At 35.2% G+C, this 23,679-nt stretch overlaps 2 protein-coding genes across 6 annotated transcripts in view; one reads left to right on the forward strand and one right to left on the reverse strand.

Moving 5' to 3' along the window:
• The first annotated feature begins 1,260 nt into the window (after window positions 1–1,260).
• On the forward strand, window positions 1,261–5,967 carry DNAJC19 (DnaJ heat shock protein family (Hsp40) member C19). The gene is made up of 6 exons (XM_012736977.3): window positions 1,261–1,460; window positions 2,363–2,414; window positions 2,496–2,569; window positions 3,595–3,674; window positions 4,296–4,366; window positions 5,802–5,967. Exons 1-6 carry the CDS (start codon window positions 1,458–1,460, stop codon window positions 5,870–5,872), a joined length of 351 nt encoding a protein of 116 aa, XP_012592431.1. The 5' UTR covers window positions 1,261–1,457; the 3' UTR covers window positions 5,873–5,967.
• A 142-nt stretch (window positions 5,968–6,109) lies between these two features.
• Window positions 6,110–23,679, reverse strand: part of FXR1 (FMR1 autosomal homolog 1) — a 72,895-nt gene continuing 55,325 nt past the window's right edge. For 2 of the 5 annotated variants that reach the window (XM_012736981.2, XM_012736979.2), the window contains 5 exons: window positions 22,895–23,098; window positions 20,768–20,968; window positions 20,012–20,092; window positions 16,100–16,191; window positions 6,110–15,399 (listed from right to left, as the gene is read on the reverse strand). In XM_012736981.2, the coding sequence (XP_012592435.1) occupies window positions 15,229–15,399; window positions 16,100–16,191; window positions 20,012–20,092; window positions 20,768–20,968; window positions 22,895–23,098 (749 nt within the window). In that variant the 3' untranslated portion in view covers window positions 6,110–15,228. The remainder of the gene's footprint in view (window positions 15,400–16,099; window positions 16,192–20,011; window positions 20,093–20,767; window positions 20,969–22,894; window positions 23,099–23,679) is intronic. The other 3 variants (XM_012736982.3, XM_012736980.3, XM_012736984.3) reach the window with 2 other exon arrangements.

A 23,679-nucleotide genomic window follows, 5' to 3' on the forward strand; every position in this document is an offset into this window, starting at 1 on the left:
GGATGTCACCTTAAATCATGTGTTGACAACAAATTACATCACAAAATCTTAGGGCTAGAAGTGGTCTTAGAGATGAAAATGCAAACTGCTTTTATAGATGATGAGAACAAAGTAAAAAAATTTGTATATTTATCTAATAGCCAACAAACTCATGAAAGCAGAATTGCACTGCAATGTAACAGCTTTTTTTAAAACTGTAAATTCTAAGTGGGAAGTAACTCCAAACTTATTTTGATCATGCAAATATCATATTATTAATATAAAACTTCCATTAATTTCTGTGTGAATATCTTAATGAAAAAAAAAAAACTTCCATTATTGTCTCCATTATTTTTCTCATCTCAAGCATCTATGTAGGGGTATATGAAACCAATGCCCTGTAAAGATGAAATCAAGTCCTGCCTTTTATTTTGGGGTAGCAGGAGAAATTTTAAATAGCACTTTTCAGTTGTAGGATTTTAAGAGCTCATGATCAGAGTATTCATTGATTTTTAAGTGGTAATCCCATTCTACAAAATGAAAATCTAAACATTCTCACTGAAAGTCCTGTTAAGTCACACCTTTAAACAGACATGGTAGCTCACACCTGTAATCCCAGCACATTGGGAGGCCAGAAGTCAAGACTGTCTCTGCAAAAAATAAAAATAATTTTTAAAAAATCAGCCAGGCGTAGTGACCTGCGACTATAGTCCCAGCTACTGGTGAGTCTGAGGCAACAGGATTACTTCAGTGGGGAGTTCGAGGTTGCAGTGAGCTATGGTGACACCACAGTACTCCAGCCCAGACCACAGAGCGAGATCCTGTCAAAAATTAAATAAATAAATAAATAAATAAAAGTTTTCTTAATGAAAAAAAAATGCTACCGAACAATCCGTGAAACAGTGCGGTTTGTTCATTTGGTTTCTTGGGATATATTGCTTCCTACGCCGAGTTACTACATATTTGTTTGGCTTCAAGGTGGAACCCTGTCACAGTGTGTTTAAGTATATTCACTACCTGTGACAAGTATAAACAAAATAAATGGCAAAGCGACAGGCTTACAGGTAGGAAAATAAAACCGTTCTGAATACGGCTGCACAGCATTTGCCCATGCCTTTCCCTGAAAAAATTTGCAAATACCCATGCCCTGCGATCAAAGGGCAGAAAGCAGAGAGAAGCCCCACCTTAAACAGGGATAAGAGGCGATGAGCTCACCCTCAACCAACCCGAAGTAACGTTCTCCACCCGCCCACTGCTTGAGCGACTTTCCTCCTTCTCGGCTTTTTCCCTTTTACGACATTTTCCGGCCTCTTTTGCGGCTTCTACTGTTGCATTTCGGCGGCGCCTGTGCTTGGGAGGCTTGTGCCCGCGGCCTGCGAATGCGTCGCTCTCTGATAAAGGCGCGTAGGTAGCGGCCGCGACCTCTGGGCTGGGATGATACACGCTCCCAGTGGAAGCAGGGGAGCCGAGCCCGAGCCATGGTGAGTGCGGCCTTCCGGTCTCCTGGGCGACGTCCGCCCCAGGCCTCAACCTCAGCTCCTGGCCTGGGCAGATTGCAGCCGAGGTTGTGCTCCTTAGGGGCGAATCTGGGCGGGAGGTTTAGGTCTTTGGGGCGTCCCACTCACCGGGACACAAAGCTGTTGACTCGCTCCTCTTGGGTCTTTGTGTTCGTACATCGTCTTCATCCTCTGGTCCGCTGTCGCCAGGCGCCAAGGCTTTGCTTCCCATGAACTTTTCTCTAAGGTCAGAGTCTGCAATGGACTAGGACATTCGTGGGAACGCATCTGACTGTAACTGCCCTTGCTCTAACCCATCCTCTCCACGCTTGCGCCACTTTTCTTACCCCTTTGGCTCTTGCAGATATAGATCTTTCAACTTTTTTTGAACATATTTGGACCTCTCTCCTTATTTGGAGATAACAGGACCGTGAGGTGGGATAGTGTTGAAGGCGCTTTAATAAGCTAATCTAGTTTAGCCCACGCTTAACATTGAAAATGCTTTATCAGAATTTTACAGGAGCTGTCTGTAAAGTTTGTCTTCTGTAGCAGAAACTTTATTTCTACTGCTCTTGGTTTAACTTTAATGTGATTTCACTTGCCCAAAGCTGAAAGAAGTTTTCAAAGGGACATTATCATCTTTTTCACTGTTGTAGAGGTAAATAAGCAAGTCAGCTTGTCCTCTTCTGTAGTGAGAAATCCTATACCTTTACAGTGCATTCAGTGTAACAGTTGCAGTAGTTTTATAGGATCATTGGGCAGAATATTTTGGCCTTAAAACTCGTTTCTCCTATTGAAATGCAACTTGTGATGAGCAGGGGATTGGGGAAATGGACATAAGGGTGGGAATTAGAGAAATAAATATCTACTATTTTCTCCCTTACCAGGCCAGTACAGTGGTAGCAGTTGGACTGACCATTGCTGCTGCAGGATTTGCAGGTTTGTTTATGGTTTAGAGGTGGAAATGAAGTAGAGGAGATTGGGGATTTATTTATTTATTCTATTTATTATTGGTTTTAGGCCGTTATGTTTTGCAAGCGATGAAGCATATGGAGCCTCAAGTAAAACAAGTTTTTCAAAGTCTACCAAAATCTGTAAGACTTCGTGAATATTTCTTCTAATTCTTTGCTGCCTGTATTTGAAACCTAGGGCCACACTTTGAGGAGGGGCAAATTTCCAAACATCTACGAAGTTTTAAGTGATTGCTTTGCGCCCCCTCTTTCCACAAGGAGGGTGTAGAAGTTCTGAACTTCGTAATGGTGCTACCCCAAAAAGTTGAATGTTATACGTGACAGAATTGGGATAGGGGCAGTGTTAACAATTCTAGTACAGTATTATGAAAGTTATTATCACTTTATTGTTCTCATACTGTCAACTTCATCTGTCCACATTCTTGCTTTCCTTCAACTGCTCTGCATCACAAGCACACTGGAATCTAGGATTCTAAAGTGATCTGTTCTTACTGTGTGGCCCTGGCACTACCTAACATGATATTAGGCTATAGAGTATAGGACTAGACATTATGATCATACTCTTATTATAATTAAAAATGAATTTGGCTATGACAGCCTGTTGAGTATTTTTATGATGTGATTAAATGAGACAGAATAAAGTGATAGTAGGCTTTTCCAGTTAAGATTTCTGACATAACAAGGGAAGAGGACCTGACAGCAGGTCCTCCGTACATATACATATCTTAAAGTCTACATATAAGTCTTGTTTAAAATATTTTTGAACTATTTGTCTCAAAAGACCTCCAAATCCTCTTCTTGAGGAACTTGTTCTAAACCATAGTTATACTGTGAGATCAAATTTTCATCTAGAATCTGGCTAATTTGAAACAATGCTTCTTCACTACTAGAAAAACTGGCTTTGAGACACTTATTTCCAAGATAGTTTATATTGGCTAGAAAAAAAGGACCTATTTCATGATCATTAAAATATTTGTTGCTTTTTAGATATTAAGATTTAGGTGTAGATAAAATACTGTGGAAATTGCACTTAAAAGTTCTCTGAAACGACTCAGTTTTGCTACTGATTAATTCTATGAACCATTATAAACGTATCACTTTCAGTTTATTCTACTAATCTTTCCTTACAAATGCATTTCTTCTTTCAGGCCTTCAGTGGTGGCTATTACAGAGGTGGGTTTGAACCCAAAATGACAAAACGGGAAGCAGCATTAATACTAGGTGTAAGGTAAAATAATTACTAATATTTTTAATATTTTTCTACAACTCTAGAGCTATGAGGAAAATGTTAAGACAGCCTTTTCTCCCCTATTATTAGGAAGGAGTTATAGGAGGATTTTGTCCCAGGAAAATTGGTATTATCAGTTCTAGTCAGTGGAGCCTTAGTTGTCCTTCCTTGCATGTACATTTTTAAGGTCTAAACACTCCTACAAAAGTCAAATAAAAAGATACACTGGCACATAAGTACTTTTTCATTCATTTGAAGATAGACTTATCAACAGATTATTACACTGTACTCAATCTTGTTCTCTGTAACTGACGTTTTCTGTGGTGCAATTTCTGCCTTCATTTGCAAATACACACATTTTCTTTTTCAATAAAAGCACTATTGTAATGAATTTTACCAAATTCAACATTTTTGAGAATGCTTTACTTTTTTTTTCCCCCTAAGGAGCAGTTTGGTTCAATTCAGGATGTGCATTTTCCTTCTGTTAGGTGGTTCCTAAACAGCTTTTCATACTGTTGTGTTAACTTAGTACAGTTTCACATCTTTAATTGGCCTTTATGTACAATTTTTTGATGGGATCCAGAAGTAGACAGAAGTAATACCTTTTCCTTTTCTAATTAGCCCTACTGCCAATAAAGGAAAAATAAGAGATGCTCATCGACGAATTATGCTCTTAAATCACCCAGACAAAGGTAAGTAGTCTTTAAACTCATTACCTGTTGTTGGCATAAATGTTATTAATGGAATAATTTTATATCCTTTGGCTATTATAAGGGAAATGCCTAAACCTCTTTGTGAGTCAAATGAGATCTGATAAAATGTGACTTCTAGTAGTAAGTCACAAATACTGCTAATTACTAGGTTTTACTCACATTCATAAAGAAAATGTTAAATTTCAGTTAATAAAACTAACTCTTCCCCATCGTTTAGATACTTTGAAATGGAGATTACCTAGTTAGAAATTTATGAGATTTATTCATTTCTGATATCCTTATTATCAGCCTTAGCTATGTTGAAAGAACATAAGGTATTTCCTTTGATAGACCACAAAATCCATGTTTCAGTGCTCAAATCCTTTTGCTTATAGAGGAGAGGCCTTTCATGAAGTTTTCATGGGTTTTGACATTTAAACAGGGATCTAATTGTTTGGTATCTGGCCACACAGCATATTTTACAAAATTTAGCTTGTATTATGTGGAGAGCTTCTGATTCAGTAGGTCTGCCGTGGAGCCTGTAAATTTGCATTTATACCAAGTTTCCTGTTGATGCTTCTTGCTGGGCTTAGGACCACACTTTCAAGAATCACTGCTCCAGCAGATTGGTATGTGTACATTGTGAAGGGACAGTTGATAATAGGAAACGAGGAAAACTGTGAAAGACAGAAAAAGGATCTAAAGAAACTGGGGTTTGTCCAACAAAGCTCAGAAACCTCTTGAGAATATTATGGTTTTAAAGTAACATGATACAATAGATTGATGTTGATTCATGATTTGTAATCACGAGTAAGCTAACTTACACTATTTCAAAGGCACATATATGTCTATGATACATGTTTTTTAAGCATCCATGTGTCATTTTTGGCTGGGTGTGGTGGCTCATGCCTGTAATAGCACTCTGGGAGGCCAAGGCGGGAGGATCGCTCAAGGTCAGGAGTTCGAAACCAGCCTGTGCAAGAGCAAGACCCTGTCTCTACTACAAATAGAAATTAACTGGCCAACTAAAAATATATAGAAAAAATTAGCCAGGCATGGTGGTGCATGCTTGTAGTCCCAGCTACTCAGGAGGCTGAGGCAGAAGGATTGCTTGAGCCCAGGAGTTTGAGGTTGCTGTGAGCAAGGCTGACGTCATGGCACTCTAGCCCGATCAACAGTGAGACTCTGTCTCGAAAAAAAAAGTGTCATTTTTGTGGAAATCTCTTTCATGTAAATTACCTCATTTCCCATTGATCGAATATATTTTATCATTTACCTAGTGATCTGATTGCAGTGTCATAGTTTTCTTTAAAAAATAATTTCCAGTAATTCCACCTCAGGTAAGAATTGGGATCCTTGAAATGAGAGTAGCTTTTTACCAAGCAGAAATTGAGAATCCATATTATAACTATTCCTTTTTCTTTCTTCCCTATAGGAGGATCTCCTTATATAGCAGCCAAAATCAATGAAGCTAAAGATTTACTAGAAGGTCAAGCTAAAAAATGAAGTAAATGTATGATGAATTTTAAGTTCATATTAGTTTATGTATATGAATACCAACTTTTTATAATAAAATACCTCAGAGCTACAGTTTTTAAAAATGATTTAGCATAAGCTAAATCAAAGCCTTGGTATCATTTTCTCATTTGAGTATTTTAAATCAGACTGTAGATAAGAATATTCAATGGACAAATGCACTATTTCAATAGAAATATTATTCATTATTCATTTAGCAAGTAAGTTGGTATACTCTTCAAGGCAAAGTGAAGTTGATAGTCCTTGCTTTCAAGGAGCCTCCAGTCTAATGGGAGACTGATAAACTGGTAAACTATGTGATAAATATTATGATGGAATTGGCATGAGCTGTTTAAGTAGGGACTCTTATTAGGGTAAAAAACTGTTCAGGGTACAGATAGCTGGCCTGGAATTTTGAATTTAGCCATGACTTTGACCTAATTAAGTCACCTAGGTATGTGTATGTCACTGACAGAATTTAGTTTCATATCTTAAAAACTCTAACAGTATGACAAAGATTTGAGAGCACAGGTCCTATTATTAATCAAGTATTTTAACATTGTATTCATTTAGCCCACGTGTCCTCAAACTACAGCCCCAAATGCGGGCCACCTAGCACATTTATCCAGCCCTCCGGGTGTTTTTGCTGCTGCTGCCTATCCTGCTTAGCAGCTGACTCATCCCAGGCCTACAAGGGACCCAGGCTTACAGCACACTCTTCCAGCGGTCTGAGGGACAGTGAACTGGCCTCCTGTTTAAAAAGTTTGAGGACCCCTAACTTAGCCCCTCAAAGATACTGACCATTTATAAATTATTCCTTAAGTTGGTTATTTTTTGACATAATCAAAAGTTTTGTAATTATAATTAAGCTTAAACAGCAAAACTGAAAATTTTAGTGTCCTCAATATCAAAATATTCTTCAGCTTGTACTACTACTAAGAATTTATATACTAATAAATTTAAATGACATTTGAAAGCAAATGATTTACTATCCATCTAACAAAATATATGAGGATCCAGGATCTTAATCAGAGGCCCTGTACAAAATATCTGAGGTAAGCTAGCTAGTCTATATTCCCCATCCAGGGATATTATGTGTAACTCTGAGATGATAAATTTAACTACCTACCATCCAAGTTTTCTTAAATTATCATAAAGTGCTTAATTATTAATGGAGAACACAGAGACTTCCAAGGCAAAAATAGTGGAGATAATCATATTTATTGGCATTTTAAAGTAAAGGTATAGTTGTTCTTTTGTTTATGCCCCCCTGTACCTTTATTAAAATCTGATGGAAGTCTGTTACAATTTAGTGTATAATGAAGCACTAGCTTCTAAGGCTTCTGTGTAGGATAATTTTTTTAGTTATTTCCAGGGGCGAGGGGGCATGAAGGTTCTTGTTTGCCATAGTTTTGTCGTATAAAGTTGCTGTGAACACTAAATCAGCAAATACTGAACCATTGTTCCTAGGGGAAATACAGGTTCTTGTGAGCCTGTGGTCATGCTTGTCAGTTCATCGATACATAACCTTGTTTTACATATGTAATATATATTGTTGCTATCATTAACACTGAACTCACAGCCAACTGCACTATAACTTAAGCTTGACATATCACAGCCTTCTTTGCTTTAAGAACATTAGGTAGCACTTCACTACTACCTCTTGGGGGCCATCTGAAATCACCAACAAAATGCACAAACATGAAATTCTACACTAAACCAACCACAAAAAGGATACTTGTTTATGAGAGCTGAAACAAGGCGGCAGAGCACTGTTTTGTTTTGCACATGGGATGTTTCAAAATTTTTGTCATCCTGCAAATATTCACAAATGACCAGAAAAGCACGTCAAGTGTTGATTTTGGAGTTACAAATAAATTTTAGCAAGAAGGCAAATTCACAAATAAGGAATCCACTAATAATGAAGATCAACTGTATTTTGGTTTACTAACCATTTATTTTAGACCTTTGGACTAATCAAATAAATGTTTCTATGAACAAGAGCCTTAAGACTAAAATGCAAAGTTTTAAAAGACAAATAATGTGATAATATGCCCATAGGCAGTCAAGCATTAATTCTAAGAAGGAACACTTAAATGTTGTAGGTACAAATACTTTTGAGTGCAAATAGCATACCTCTTTTTAAGACAGGTGCTAAGACAATGGAAACCATTTTAAAATAATTCTGAGGAGCACAGCAGAGCATATTTTTCTTCCATATCAGTTTTATTTTCTGTAGGCTTACCTTTTTCAAGTAGAAGAATCCAAATTTTAAATGTCATCCAGGTCAGGGCTCTAGAACCGGTATGAATAACTGAAATGAAATCTGTAAAAGAACCTGTGTCTTTTAGTGGTATTCTTACAAAATACTGAATCCATGTGAACATTTATTGAATACTTATGTGCTAGCATTGTGCATAGCATTCTCCTTGTATCTCAGTAGACTATTATGTACATTTTACATGTGAGGAATTTAGTAAGGCTAAAATGTACCCAAGGTGACTGCTAAAAAAGGCTGATCTTTTATCAGATCCCATGTTCAGTACTCTTATCATCCATACTATGGCATCTTTCACACTTCTGATAATCCAAGCATGTTTTCTTTCCTTGGTAGTATTAATACCAAGTTGTGAGTCTGGTATTTGTCATTATACATCTAGTTTAGGGCCTTTACCAGTTGGTGCTTACAGATATATACTTTCTTAAAAAGGAGAGGAAGTTATAAACACACAGCATAGAAGGTAGGTTTCAGGTCAGACTTCTGTGATAGCCAGGTAACTCTGAGCAAGCCATCTCTGCTAGGGCTCCTTCCTGCTCCCTAGTCTGTAAAAAGCAAGGATAAATGGCCAACCTGAAAATGTAAGGATTCCTCCACATTTTATGGCTAAGGAAACAAAAAGCCAGAGCAAATGGTTTCCAAGGTTATACAAGTGAAGCCATCGGTGTCTTCTCTAATTTACTATGTTCATATTAGTTCTCAAGAAGATGTCTAGAGGGGAATTCCTATCTATAGCCTTGATACTAGATCTGGAATACCAGAGGTTTGTGTGTCCCTTAACCTCTTTTGCCTTTACAGGCCATCTGGGTTGACATTAGATATGAGTCCTAAGCTACAAACTTTGCTTTGTTGGTAATTAAAGTGGGCGATAATGAGTGGTCCTGGTAGTTAACTGTCTTCTCCTACCTTTAGTTTTAAGCAGACTCCCTGCCATCAAGTATTTCCAAATGGTGAGAGAATTATGAAAGCATTTAAATGAAAATAGTCTAGTTATTCAGATCATGATTCCAGAATACTCAAACCATTCAATAAATATTTGAGATCCCTTGTGTGCAAATGGGTGGCATATAAGCCCATACCTATATATTCTGCTGCTAGAAGTTTCGTTACATGGTTTTCTGTCCTTAATTTGCTCTAAATTACAAGAAACGAGCAAGGAGGGTAGAAAGCAGCTAGAAGCAAAACTACTAAGAAGTTACCAGGGAAAATTAGGTAACTAGCTTCTTAATACAAAGTAAAATCCTAAACATGTTGACTATGCCACACTGAAAGCTACTCTGTCTTGTACACTGAAAAATGTAATGTCCTCCCTTAAAGAAAACCCTCTACCAGAAATATTTAAAAATGAAATCCACTCAGGGATAAAGCTTATTAAAGGGTTAGTAGGGTTTTAGGCTATAATGCTGAGTTCTGCTTCAATTATGAGAATGTGTAAGGCATCATTTGACAGTGACCACCTACAAAGGTTGTTCTGCAATTCAGAAACCTGTAGTGTTTACATTTTGAGTGCACATGATCTCCCAAACATGTTAATTCTGATGAAAGTTAAGAACTTGGCACAACTTTTCAAAGAACAGCATAAGCTAGAAATCTGTAAACTTGAGTTAAAAAAAGTAAAAAAAACACTGTTTATAATGAATGGTGTACTAGGTTTTTTGTTATGTAAAGAATCCTGGACTGAGACTAACCTTGAGTACCAGGAAACTTAAATGACCTAAGGTCTGCTTTTTGTTGTTGGGCTGTTGTACAGTGCTGTGTCTGCTTAGAAGCAGCTGTTGCCTTAGCAACAGGACATACTAAGAACTATCCTGTTACCTATTCTTCCTGACCCAATAATAAAGTAACAGTCCAATAAAGCAACAGTTCTGTGTTGATATAATCTAGAACATGTTAACACTTGCTGCCACCTTAGTCCTGTTTCAATTAGTGAAATTCCAAATGTAATTTGGAATTTTCTTTACAACCTGAAAACAGCTAGTTGAAAAAGCTCAAAGAGGTTGAAGTATATATATGCTCCAGGCAACTACCAAGTTTAAGTTGGTTTATCTAGAAAAACTACTGGAAAATATTTTTAATGAAAATGACCTTTAAACTAGAAAATGTGTAGTAGGTACATTTTACAATTAATCCATTAAGAGGGTACAAACATGGGGAGAGGGGAAGGAGAAAAAAGAGGTACAAACACACAAAGTATTTTACCCAAAAAAAGAACATACCACTGAAATACAAAGAAATCCAAGAAGCTATTAAGTGGTATACTTGTTTAACAGCACTGCAAAACTGAAGAAATTAATAAAAAGGAATTATTTTGCCTTTGTTTGGGTTATCTTTAGATTGCATTCAGCATAGTTGGAAATGGCTTAGATATATATAAAACAAATGCCAGTTTAATTCAGCATATACTCTATGTGCATTCTTGGCCTTGGCCATATGGTTAAGTGTCACCCTGGGTCTGACACATAACTAGACTGAAGCTATATTAATATTGGAAAGACCTTCAAAAGGTCAACCAGTCCAGCCTTCTCTCATTGGATAAAATTGAAACTATAGAGAAAAAAATGTTAGAACTAAAATAGTGGCTCCCAATTCCGTACATTTACCTAAAGCATCTTTTCAAAGGGAGAAATTAACAAATGGACTATGGGAGGTCATCTCAGAAAGCTACATTATATTAATAGTTTTTCCAGGAGAATGTTTAGGTACCTGACTTCATTACTAGAAATAGTAGCATAGAACATACACAGATGATTATCTGAATCTAAAGTAATCTACTGATACAGCTTTTTAAAAAAAAAAAAAATTGTATTTCCTTATAGATTACATAATGCCTTCATCTTCCAGTAATTAGGGGTTTTCTGTATGTTTTGACTTTTCCTTGAATTTCTAGTATAATTATACTTAAAATTTGTAATTAGTTTGAACCATAGATACGTTGCCCATTTTTTACCCATAAAAATTTCCTATTGTTCAATCTAATGGACTTATCTCAATCGGCAGTAGAGTGCAACTGGCAGTATAGAGCACAGTTTCAAGTTAACACCACTTGCCAAGTCTGACTATAGCAGATTACAATTATTGCTTTATTGTAAAGTTCTTGAAATAAAGCCCAAATACTATCATAAGTTAATCATGGGTTATGAGTCCACTCAAGCCTACACACTAATAAAGAACTAAAATTTTTAAATAAGGGTTCAGCAGATTCACTATACCAGATATCCTTATAAATAGCTGTAAGGGATCCAAATCTTATATAATAGAAAAAATAGGAAGATTGAGACTTTATAACAAACATCCTACTCTCCCTTTGGGAATTTTGCCAAACCTATAGATCCAGTTCAAACCAAGTTCCTTGAAGCCTTCTGTAAGAAAATCTAGGTGTAAAACTTTCCTTTACTGCCATTCTCATCTAATTGACACAGGACTTATGCATTATAGCCAGTTTTATCTGTTCTTAGTATAAGCTTATTGTAGACACAGCCTGTGTGAACATGTTGGTTTAAACCTTAAAACTGTAAATCTGTTTGCAGAGGACACAAATAGTACCATTTCCCAATCCAAGTACATTTAGTTATTAGCATGCCAATACAAAGACCCTCCCCTCAGGTTACAAAACACTAGACAAATAGCAAACAGCTACAAAAATATCTGACTTAGCACAATGGAACCCAGCCACAAAAGAACAGACATGAATGGGGATCCAGGATACAAGAGTTAAAACACCAGCTGCTTTTGACTCCCATCACAGCTTTTTGTTTCCCACATCTGTTCTTTTGCTGCATCTTTAAAAATATGTGTTTAAGCAACCTCCCTCAGCCTTGTTCTAAGCAGTATCTCAGGTAAATTTCCATGAACTCACTAGGTTTGATGTACTGCTTAATTCCACATTAAAATACATAAATATTTAAAATTAAGATTTCTGTGTACCCCTATAGTACTTTTTCACCAATGTTATCTGACTTGTTAACCAGAGACACAATTTTGCAGTTGTTTTAGGCCTTTTAAGGCTTAAAAAGGTGATGCATGGCCAGGAGCAGTGGCTCACACCTATAATCCTAGCACGCTAGGAAGATGAGGCAGGTTTGCTTCTGCTCAGGAGTTGGAAACCAGTTGGAGCAAGAGCAAGAGCCCATCTCTACAAAAAGTAGAAGAGTTAGCTGGACATGGTGGCGTATGCCTATATTCCCAGCTACTCTGGAGGCTGGGGCAGGAAGATCACTTGAGCCCAGGGGTTTGAGGTTGCAGTCAACTATGTAACACTGCACTCTAGCCAGGGCCACAGAGCAAGACTCTGTCTCCTAATAAAAAGGTGATGCCTAAACCAAGAATCCCAGTCCTCCCAAGGATTCAGAAAAAGCAGATCATTTTCACCTCAGCCATTTCATGATGCAGTTCAGGTTCCATATACGATTTCACAGACCTATGCCGAACAGTTATTGGGAGCTGCACAAGACCTTCCAGAATACATTTTTTGCTTGAGCATCTTTTAGTGTATACTATTAAGTTCTCACATAGCAACATTCTATCTAACTAGGACAACAGCCAAAAAGATGAAACACTCTCAAAATACGTTTTAAGAGGCTCCCTGAATTAGCAAAAGTTACATCTGGGAAGTGGGCTTTTCATTTATAGTCCTGAATCTTAGTTAAGTCCTGTTTTTTTAAAAAAACAAAGGCCTGCTTACCACAATTCTGCAGCACATATATTGCTTTAAAGCAGTGGTCCCCAACCATTTTGGCACCAGGAACTGTTTTCATGGAAGACAAGATTTCCATGGACGGCGGGGGGTTGGGTGGGGTGGTTTCAGGATGATTCAAGCACATTACATTTATTATGCACTTTATTTCTATTAATACATTGTAATATATAACGAAATAATTATACAACTCACCATAGGTTGGGGACCCCTGTTTTAAAGGACAAAACATTGGGTTTAGTCATTTGTAATGAAATCTTTAGTTATTTCTTAGAATATGGTTATTAATTACTGCTATTATGAAGAACTGCTTTAGCTACACTCACTTTTTAGGATAGTTTTGTTCTTTTCCCATTGAAACAATATGTAAAAAGATTTTAGTGAATATTCTACATGGGAGAAAACAAAAACTATTTTTTTTCTTTACACCACATTTGCCAAACTAGGAATTAACTAAAATTCTTCTCATACCTTATATAGTTAATTTGTAACCCAATTATGCAAGGGAACTAAGAATAAAAAGGCCAATTATTTATCTTGTTCCTAGAACTTTGGTGGATTAAAAACAATTGTGGGTAAATTTTTTAAAAACCAGGATATGAAATTGATATCTCTATTTACATAAAGTACAGAAATCACGCTATTTGTACTTTACCATTTAGAAGGTTTCAGGAAAAACCATTTAATACCAGCACATTTTAACCTTAATTAGAATAAATTTGAAGGGTAGCGTTATATATACACTGACCTGGCAAGTTTTACATTTTTAACTAGACTCCAAATTAACCTTCGGGTCATATAAATTAAAATAGTAACATTTTTATGCACACAAAAAATTAACATTTTTATGCACATAAAAAACTTTTCAGATGCCAAATGATAGAAATAAATGGCTATCATTCTTGCTCAGTATACACTGTGAAGCAAGCCCTCCCTAAGTCCACAATTATTTGATTTGATCTCACAATTAGCTGTATAAATTACTGTATCATTGTAACTTTAAAACAAACGTCTATTTTTGCAAACTGAAGTTTTACAATGATTTTTAATCATTGGTATGAGAACCTTCAAAATTACTTGAGAATCAAGAAACAAATTATTGGCCTATTACTTAAAAACTGTTCATCATACTTCTTTTATAAAACAATTTTCAATAAAGAATTAAAGGCAAAGGTAAAAATTCTGCCTTCTACTCCCCATTGTCTTCTAAAAGTTACCTTTCATTAAAATTTTGTTACCAAGGTTTTTTTCCTGATACTCAAATGTATTATCAATTCCCAAAGCCATCTATTCTAACAGTCTAAATTTTAAGTGTTAAGGTTTCAGAGGATTCATTACAAAATGATTAAATGGCCAACTGACATTTTAATGCTATTTATGAGCAAGTATAGATGCTTTTTAAAAAGCAATGAAAGCATACTATTCTAAACCTATAAATAGCTCCAACTACTTTGCAACAATTGGTATAAAAAGTAGAAAGTTAAAAATCAGCAAATGGAAGATCAAAGTTTATTTACTACCTGCATACAAAAACATATTGCACATCAAACAACTGAAATCAAAAAAAAAAAAAAAAAAAAAAAAAAAAAGAGAGAGAGAGAGAAAGGAAAAGATACTCTACTGAAGACTAACATGTAGTTTATACAGAACAAACCTTCTGGAAATTGATCTTTTCAGTAGTTCAGGTATGTCTGAATGGACATGACTAATTTAGCTTAGTGTCTTAACTAAAGCTATGTTTGATTTTTAAATACTGTACACTTTAATAAATAAACCAAACAAAGCCTCAAGGTAGAACAGTCACTGCCAAATATCACCCAGTGTCCCTGCAGATGAGTTTAATAAATGTATTCCAGTGGTCTGCAGATTTTCCTCTACATACAGCATTTAAAAAACACATTAAAACAGACCAGTTTCCAGACTAAACTAATGAAGAAATTACAATTCAGTGCAAAATATTTTAGACTGCATTTCATTCTAGTTTTCCTCAGGTGAAGAAGTGGTTGCATATTAAAAATGTAACAAAAGCAGCTAATGCTTTCATAAAGAATATTAGGTTAGGGATCCCACCCCTCCCACCTCCCCCGTCTCTGCCATATTTTGAAAACAAAATAACATTTCCTATAGCCAGCAACTTTTTTTAATGTTACATATACTATTCTCAAGGCACATCTGATGATATATTTTATAACACAGTAGGTGTCAAAGTATGTTTAACATATGATTTCTTCAGGATCCCTCCCCTTTCTGAATTCCAAATGGAGGAACTGAAAGTGCGATGTAAGACTGGCGATCCATATTCTATCTTTGGCAAGCTTGTACAAGCGCTATTGTAAATGTAATGTAAAAGAACTGTAAACTAGGAACTTCTTCAGTTTATGAAACACCATTCAGGACAGCTGCTTCTTGAGTGTTTTCTTCTTTTAAGGTATTAATCTTTTCTTCTCCTGGAGTACGCTGTAGCTTAGAAATTTCATCGCCAGAAGCACTAGTTGGGCCATTTATTGCCTTTTCTGAAGGACCATGCTCTTCAATCACATCTTTTGCCTGCCAAAGGGAGACAACTTTTTCAACTTCTTTATAAATGAAATCTATAGCTGAGGAGAAAAACAGCTACATAAACATTAGCTAATAAAAAATTTCAGTTTCATATGCCACAATGGATCAAAGAATTAAAACATTCTTAAAATTCAAAACAAATACCAATGTATTCTGTTCTCTGAGTCTTTTGACTTTTTAACTCTAGTTCCTAGCAGTGCCCAAACCACATGAAGCATCTGTTCTGTTTAATGAAACCTGTATCTAATTTTATTTTAAACCACTGAAAAGTTCACCATGTAAATGACATAAACAGTTAATACCCAAAGTAAAATAATCACCTACTTTACTCACCTTTTTGAAACTCATTTACATATCAAATCCCTTAAAGCATTTAAAAGAATTGAAACTTAAAAAGGTATATAGCCTATTGCTCCCCAAATTAAGCAAAAATCTCTATGCCCATTATCTTTGGGCAGACTAAATTTTACAAATGCTATTTAAAGCTCTAACTAAAAAGTATTTCAGGCTCAAGCATGCATATCTTCAGTTACTTGGGGCGAAGTACAAAATCAAGAGTCTTCTCTTTAAAATATTATTTGTCTATTTGTGGAAACAAGTGATCATACAGTAAGTTAAGAAGTAAAAAAATAATGCTACACCATACCAAAAAAAAAAAAAAAAGACCTACAGGTTAAATTCTCCTTACCATTTCTTTCTTGTTTTTAGCCAAAGTTTCCCTTGGGAGGTTTCTTTGTCTGCTCTGAGACTCAGCTCTAGAAATATAATCTGCAACTGTGACTGTTAAAGATGAGAAAAAAATTACAGGTGTTGAAAAGTATTTCTAAAGTTTATTTATGGATAAAGAGTAATTTCACTATTAAACTAGTGGTGGGTCACCCAATTTCAAAATTTTCTTAAGCTGGGTACCACCTCCAACCAAAAATAAAGCTTGAAAAATTTGCCTGTGACTTTAGTGCTGACAATACAAAATTTCAAGCTTGAGACTGAGGAAGTTGAGATTAAAGTCCTCTTTCCCAAGAATCCAGTTATTTCCTTTCTGTTGAGTCTAAGGTTGTGAGGCAAATTTGGTGTAGAAACCTACAACCAAACAGAAAATGTAGATGAAGTGTTCTAAGCCCAAATAGTGCTTTCAATTATCAGTGGGTGGGAAATGGGGGACATTACATGCAAACCATGGTGTGATATACTTAAATTTGAAAATTTGATCAAAAGTATAAAAGATTTACTCAAATGTTGGTTTTGCTTTAAAAAAAAAAAGGATATCCTGGTGTGATATATTTTATGGCTCCCTTTTAACCATTCTGAATGACTGAAATAAGAAACTACAACTAAAGATAGACCACCACCCTAAAAATGTGGACATTGATCATTGTGTGGGAGTAGGGCTAGAGTAAATTCAGTGACAACCCTACCCCCTCCCTTTTGCCAGTCTCCACAGAACTTGATTGAAATGTGTGTTTGCAAAGAAGTGGCAGTAGTAGATTAGGACAAAGACTAACCCAAGCTAACATCCTACTGCCAACTCAAGTGCAACAAATGACCTATGTTCTACAGGTATCGTGAACTGGCCTCACTTTATCACTCAAATCTTTTCTCTTTAAGAACTTGAAACTTGGAATTCACTGATTCAAATAAGTATCAAAATAACCACCCTCTTTCTTCCAAATTATTATTTCCTACCATCAACTGGTTAACAAAATTCCTGATATGAAAAATGCGGTATATATTTTAAATTATGGGAACAGTTTAATTATGCAAAGAATGAAAATTCAAGTAAATTTTAAATTTAAAGTCACTAGGTATTGAAGAATTGGCCCATTGGGTTCAAATTATATTAAAATAACCAAATCACTTTTATATATAATAAAAATACTGGGTAGTATTTATAATTAATTTTTCTTAATTATAAATTAACATGCTAACACTTTCATAAGATCCAAGAACTTTCTACAAACTTTAATTTAAATGAATCCTTCAAAATCACAAGGAAACAACTCATTTCAGAACTTACACACATAATTAGAAAACTAAACCTAAAACTTCCTCTTTCCTTCCAAATTATAAGCTCAGTACACTCATTTTTAAGCTTTTAAAATTAAATTCATTGCTAATGCATTTTAAAATATATTTAACGGTTTAGTGATAACTATAATAATAGTTTACAATATTGGAATATTAGGAAGGGGGTATTAATCTATCATAATATACTTCAATATTATATCTACATATGTGGTGGCAAAACCATTTTGAGGATGATTCTAGCCATAGATTAGGGAGCAGCACAATGAATGCCTTCTGGTTCCATAGTTCAGTCCTCAGGGGTCCCTGGGAGAATTCATCTACTTGGAGGCCCTGCTGTTAAATTGAAATCCATGTGGAAACAATTCTTAGAACCCTTCATCCACTATGCACAGAGATAGATTATACGTTGATAAAATTATCGATTAAATTAAGAGGCACTTAGCTGGAATGTCCCCTCCCCAAATAAAAGGTAGCCAAAAGAAACCTCAGTTAATTCAAAGAAAAACCTGTTTATAGCTAGTCCTTTTTTAAGTCCCTTAAAAGTTCAACACAGATTAATCAACATTAATATCTAGGAAAATTGCAGGCAATTTGTATAGCAAACTTCGTAGTCTAGAATTTCCTCTAAGGGGTCCAAGTTATTCAACTGGACACCAGTGTATTGTCACATCCAAAGTGCAGCAAAGAATATTCACTGCTTAATTTACACAAAGAGCAACAAGAAATTTTGGGCAAATGAGAGCAGTATTAACTTTAGATGGAGTCCAGCCTCCCTAGAATTGCTACTAAGAGCAAGGAAAAAATAATTTTGTGCTTACTTTACCCACCCTATCTTCCTATCTTTTGGGGAGGAGGAGCAAGCTAGGAAATGCAAGGAGTTTTAAGAGTAGTAGTAATCCCAAAAAACAGAGTTAAAATAGGACTAGATGCAGTATGGAACACAAAAATCACTGTCAGGCCGGGCGCGGTGGCTCACGCCTGTAATCCTAGCACTCTGGGAGGCCGAGGCGGGCGGATTGCTCAAGGTCAGGAGTTCAAAACCAGCCTGAGCGAGACCCCGTCTCTACCATAAAAATAGAAAGAAATTAATTGGCCAACTAATATATATAATATAAAAATCAGCCGGGCATGGTGGCTTGTGCCTGTAGTCCCAGCTACTCGGGAGGCTGAGGCAGGAGGATCACTTGAGCCCAGGAGTTTGAGGTTGCTGTGAGCTAAGCTGATGCCACGGCACTCACTCTAGCCTAGGCAAGAAAGCGAGACTCTGTCTCAAAAAAAAAAAAAAAAAAAAAAAAATCACTGTCAAATTATTGCTAACTCCTAATTACTCATTTTTCAATTAATACTACACAGAAACTTCTACTGCTTCTACAACCAACCCCCACTATCTGTTACTCCTTCTATGTCTGCTAATACATCTATAGTTAATAAGTTATGTCGTAATTTATTCTGTTAAGGCCATACTGATAGGTTGAGTTTCTTATTCATAAAGTAAGGCCAGAAAATGTAGTCATTGCTGTGCCACCTTTAAAAAATGAAATAAATATGATCCTTTCACCTAAAATACATCGCTAACTTTACTAAAGGAGGGGAGGAAAGAAAAGAAAAGATTTTCTGGACACACTATTTTTTGACAATATTTAATTCCTTTCAAAATTTTCAACTATCTTTAAAACATGAGCTTTCAAGAAAGAGAACTAATTCCCTCAACCAGTTTTCCTAAATGTCTCTTCAACCACTAACCTTAAAATATTAAAGATGCTAGAATTTACATTCTTTATTTGGGGAAAACACATGAAAGGATTGGTTTTGGAAAGAATGCAAAAATTGATTAGTTTGAAAGGGGTTTATTTCTGGTGCACACAATTTCTTCATTGTGAATATACATGTCTCTGTACACAGGAAATGAAATTATGTTCAAAATAATATAGACACAGCAAACAAGTTTCTTTGAAGTTATTAAAAATCATGACTACATAAAATAACATTCTAAAACTAAGTAAGTACTATTAATTTGAATAGTTAGTAGGTGTAAGGGAAAAAGCATCACACTACAATAAACAAACAAAAACATAACACATGCATTCCTCTTATTAGGAAAGACACTTCCAAATATTTTTCTTTTATACTTTTTTTTTAAAACTGTGGGTATTACAGTTCCCACAAAAATGAGGTGCTGAACTCAGAGATAGTAAGCAGGCACCATGCAAAAGCTGCCCAGTTTTGCCAATCAACTTCAGTGACAATCTACAACATAGTCCCTGGGATGGCAGTCCCCATCTCAAGTGTGAACAATCTGCCAGGTGAACAAAATAATGAACTCAAAAGTATTTCCATGTAAAAAATTGAGACACAACATTAGTTCAATTAGACAGGTTACTAAACATTTAAGTTGTGAAGGAAGAATGCATTTTCTTAAAAGTAGTAGTCTTATTAGTTGAATAAACAATTTATGCAATGCAAATTTTGAATGTATATGCAACCGTGTACATGTAAGTATAATATATTCAGAAAGCAGACACATGACATTTTTTTCATGCTTGTGACCTGATGTCAACAGGTCCACTCAAGTTACCTGGCTGTCTATCTTCTGCCTGACCCCTGAAACGACGCCTGCGGCTACGATTGCGTCGCTGGGGTTTTTTTTCACTATCATCTGTAATTGCAAAGTTTACCATGAACTATTCTGACAAAAACAAAAAACAAAACAAAAGTTTCTTTCCTTCAAAGATTTAAAGAAGGGGAAAGATAAACTTTTAAGTAAGCACCAAAGATAAAACATACATTACTGACAGGAAACAGACTTTTGTAGCTTTAAGCATTTCAAATAGATTGACAATGGAAATATAATCTAGAAATTAACAGGGTTTTAACTTGTAATAAAAGAAACTTTAAATTGCCATTCAGGGATAAGCTGTGCTCTCCAATAGTTTGGTTTTTACCAAAGTTAATGACATTTTTAGCCCTTTGAAAATTAATGCCTACTCTTGTTATACATACTTTCACTAGTATCAGTGATAATAATTTTAAAGAGGCAAGCTCATAGCCCAATTTTGGTGTGGGGACAATAAAAGCAGTAAGTACCTTGCAGTTTGAGTATTTGTATTGATTTAATGCATCAAAGGGCACTTTAATAAACACTCTCAGTTTCAAGTAATTCTGACTATGACAAATCTGAGAACTAGACATTTAAGACAGACAAAAAGCTATCTACCTTGAAGTAAACAATAACAGAGTCAATTTGTGAATTGCATACTTTTTTTTGGAAAAAGCTTCATACATTAACAATATTATACAATTATATGTATGTTTTCCCTAAATGCTTACATACCTAGCCCATTTTCATTAACTGAAGCTGTATCAGATTCAGTCATTCCATCCATCAGAACAGCATCTTCATCAGTCCTTCGTCTACGAGACCGCCTACGACGGTTAGTACTGTGATGAGATTCGCTGGCATCAGTGTCTGCAGTCTGATCTGATTCTGTATTATCAAGTAAGCTGTATGGATTGCTGTCTGGATCTTTGAGCACTATATTCATGTCAGAGGCAAGAAATATTTGTTTAAGAGGGCTGCAATTATGAATAATTTGATCTACACTGAACTATATCAATTAATGATAAACTTCAATCTCCCCCAATAAAAATATAATGTCTTCAAATAAAATGTTTTCTGTATCACTATTTTACCTGGAAAATAACAAAGATGATTAATATGAAAAAACTTTAAATGGTGATGAAAAATTAAAGCAGAACATGAGCAAGAAGTTCTCAGCTTCCTAACACTTCCTTTGCCTTGTTTTGAAAATATTTATTAGGAAATGCTAACTTTGTCATTTACATTTCAAGGTAATCCTGCCCTGTCCTAAAGCTCGAAAAATAAAGGTAAGGAGAAATAAATATTCAGCTAATATAAATTAATTCTAAGAGCAAGCTTTGGTCCCCTTTACTGAGTTCAAGGTGACTGCTCCATTTGTGCTGATGTTAACAGACTAATTCCAAATAATACTCAATACCTACACTCCATGACATACTAGAAATCTGTAACTATGAATTGAAGTAATCAAAACAAGTTGATACAAAACAGTAAACTACAGTTGAAATTCTAACTGGTTATGAAAAGGAAAATTTTGAAAAAAATGTTGACTAGTACTCCATATCTAGAAACAAAGCATGAAGGTAGAGCAAAGGTGGAAAAAGAAAAATTGTAAGATATAATTCATAAGAAAAATACCCATCTTACCTATGTGCATTTATTGCCTCCAACAATCAAATTATAGAAGAAATTCACCTAATCACGATTTTTCCTAAGTTTCCTTTGGTAACAGCTAGCAAGCTAGCATCTTTGCAAAAGACACTAAGTTTATCCATTAATCATAAACACTAATAAAGTACATTTATTTTGCAATTCAGCATACTATAAGCTTATAAACTTTGATTAATAGTGCACAGTATATTAAAATATAAGAATTCTTTCCCTGTAAGCCTGTAAACTAAACTTAGGGCTCAAACAATATTACTGTGGAACCAGAATCTTTAAAGTAGTTCCTAAATTTTGCCCTGATTTATTCTAGTTTTTGTAATTTTTAAGCACATTTGGCATATATTTAACATATATATACATATCTTCGATAACATATCAAATACCACGGGTATGTTATAACATTAACAAAGTTTTCATAGGTATGTTATAATATTAAGAAAAGTGTGGTTTTCTTAAAGTGGTGTACAATAATACGATCAAGTTATATCCCTGATATAATAATCTACTCCATGTATCCTTAGTAATTCTCCCCCAGCGTATTATGAAACCAATAACATTCTGGTGACTCCACTTAACTTAAAGCATTAAAAATTTTTATAAAGGCACAAGTAAACAATTTCAAAGTTGCTTATATACCTCAAATCTTTAGTCATCTAAACACTCCTCTTTACAGCTGAATTCCTCAAACAATAAAATTTTCTTAAAAAGTTAATTCCACAATTTTTCCCTGTTCCCAAAGTAGCATATAGTGTAGCAAAGAATGCTTTCCAGTTTTCAGAATGCTTTCCAGTTAGTTTTCAATATTAAGTACACAAAAGTACTGCGATCTCTCTGTGCATTAGAATTCTCTAGGTCTGTCTGGCAAACATATATAACTCAAATTCTAGGGAAATAAAAAAACAATTTCCAATTACATAAGCCCTCAAAAACTGAAGAGATGAACATCTGACCCTCAAAATACAAAGAGAATCAGCCAACTAAAGTTCTGACCTGATTATTCTAAATAAACCTTCACTAAGAAACACTCCACCACAGGGCCTTTTCCTTGCATTGTTATATAGTCTACTATTTTTGCTACGACAGTGAATTGGAAAGAGAAGCTTCCCAGACTGGGTGGCCCTGGAGGATGGATTAATTTTTTAAGATTATACTGTTTACAAAGAATGGATGCTGACATAGTATATAAAAGACTACCAGAACTGATGGAGGATTTGCCACCACGTGGTCCACCACGACCTCGACCCCCTGAAACACTTCTGCCTCTTCCTCCTGGGCGTCTCCTGCTGTCACGCTGATGTCGGCTGTCTCGATCATCTTCTCCTGCCAATGACCAATCACTCAGCTCATCTTTACGCTCAGATTCTGTTTCAGAGGGGTTAGACAGCTCAGAATTTGTACCTTGGGAAAAAAAAAAAACAAGCCAATTATATTCCTATAAAAAAAGCAGCTTAAAATTTTATTTCCTAAAAATTATTGTTTGAATAAGCAAACTGTTTGGCTGCTTCAAAGAGAGCTACTTTAAAATTAAAATGAATTTGAAACTTACTAAGGAATAATCAATTGTTAATATACTAGTAATATAGAATCTACCAGTCAAGACTAAAAAATGAATTGATGTGCAGAAACACAACCCATAGAACAATTATAGAAACCATACAAACATTACATATCAATATTAAAATGCACTTAATATGGAGAGATAACCAAAAGTCTCTGCCCATTTAAGTTTTAGTAACCTAAATTACTAGGAAAACAAAATTAACTGTCAATATTTGAAAGAAAATTTAATCATACTTAGAAAATTGAATAGTTCAATTGTATATTCATTCTACTATTTATTGTTTCACTCATTCTGCAATATACTTTTTTCTTCACATTTTAACATCTCTGAAATCAGGACATTTCTTATAATTGATGGTGTCTTTCTTATAAACGGGGAATGTGTTTTTTTCCAGCAGTTGTACATAAAATAGCATGTT

The sequence above is a fragment of the Microcebus murinus genome, chromosome 1 (genome assembly GCF_040939455.1).
Source record: "Microcebus murinus isolate Inina chromosome 1, M.murinus_Inina_mat1.0, whole genome shotgun sequence".
NCBI lineage: Eukaryota > Metazoa > Chordata > Mammalia > Primates > Cheirogaleidae > Microcebus > Microcebus murinus.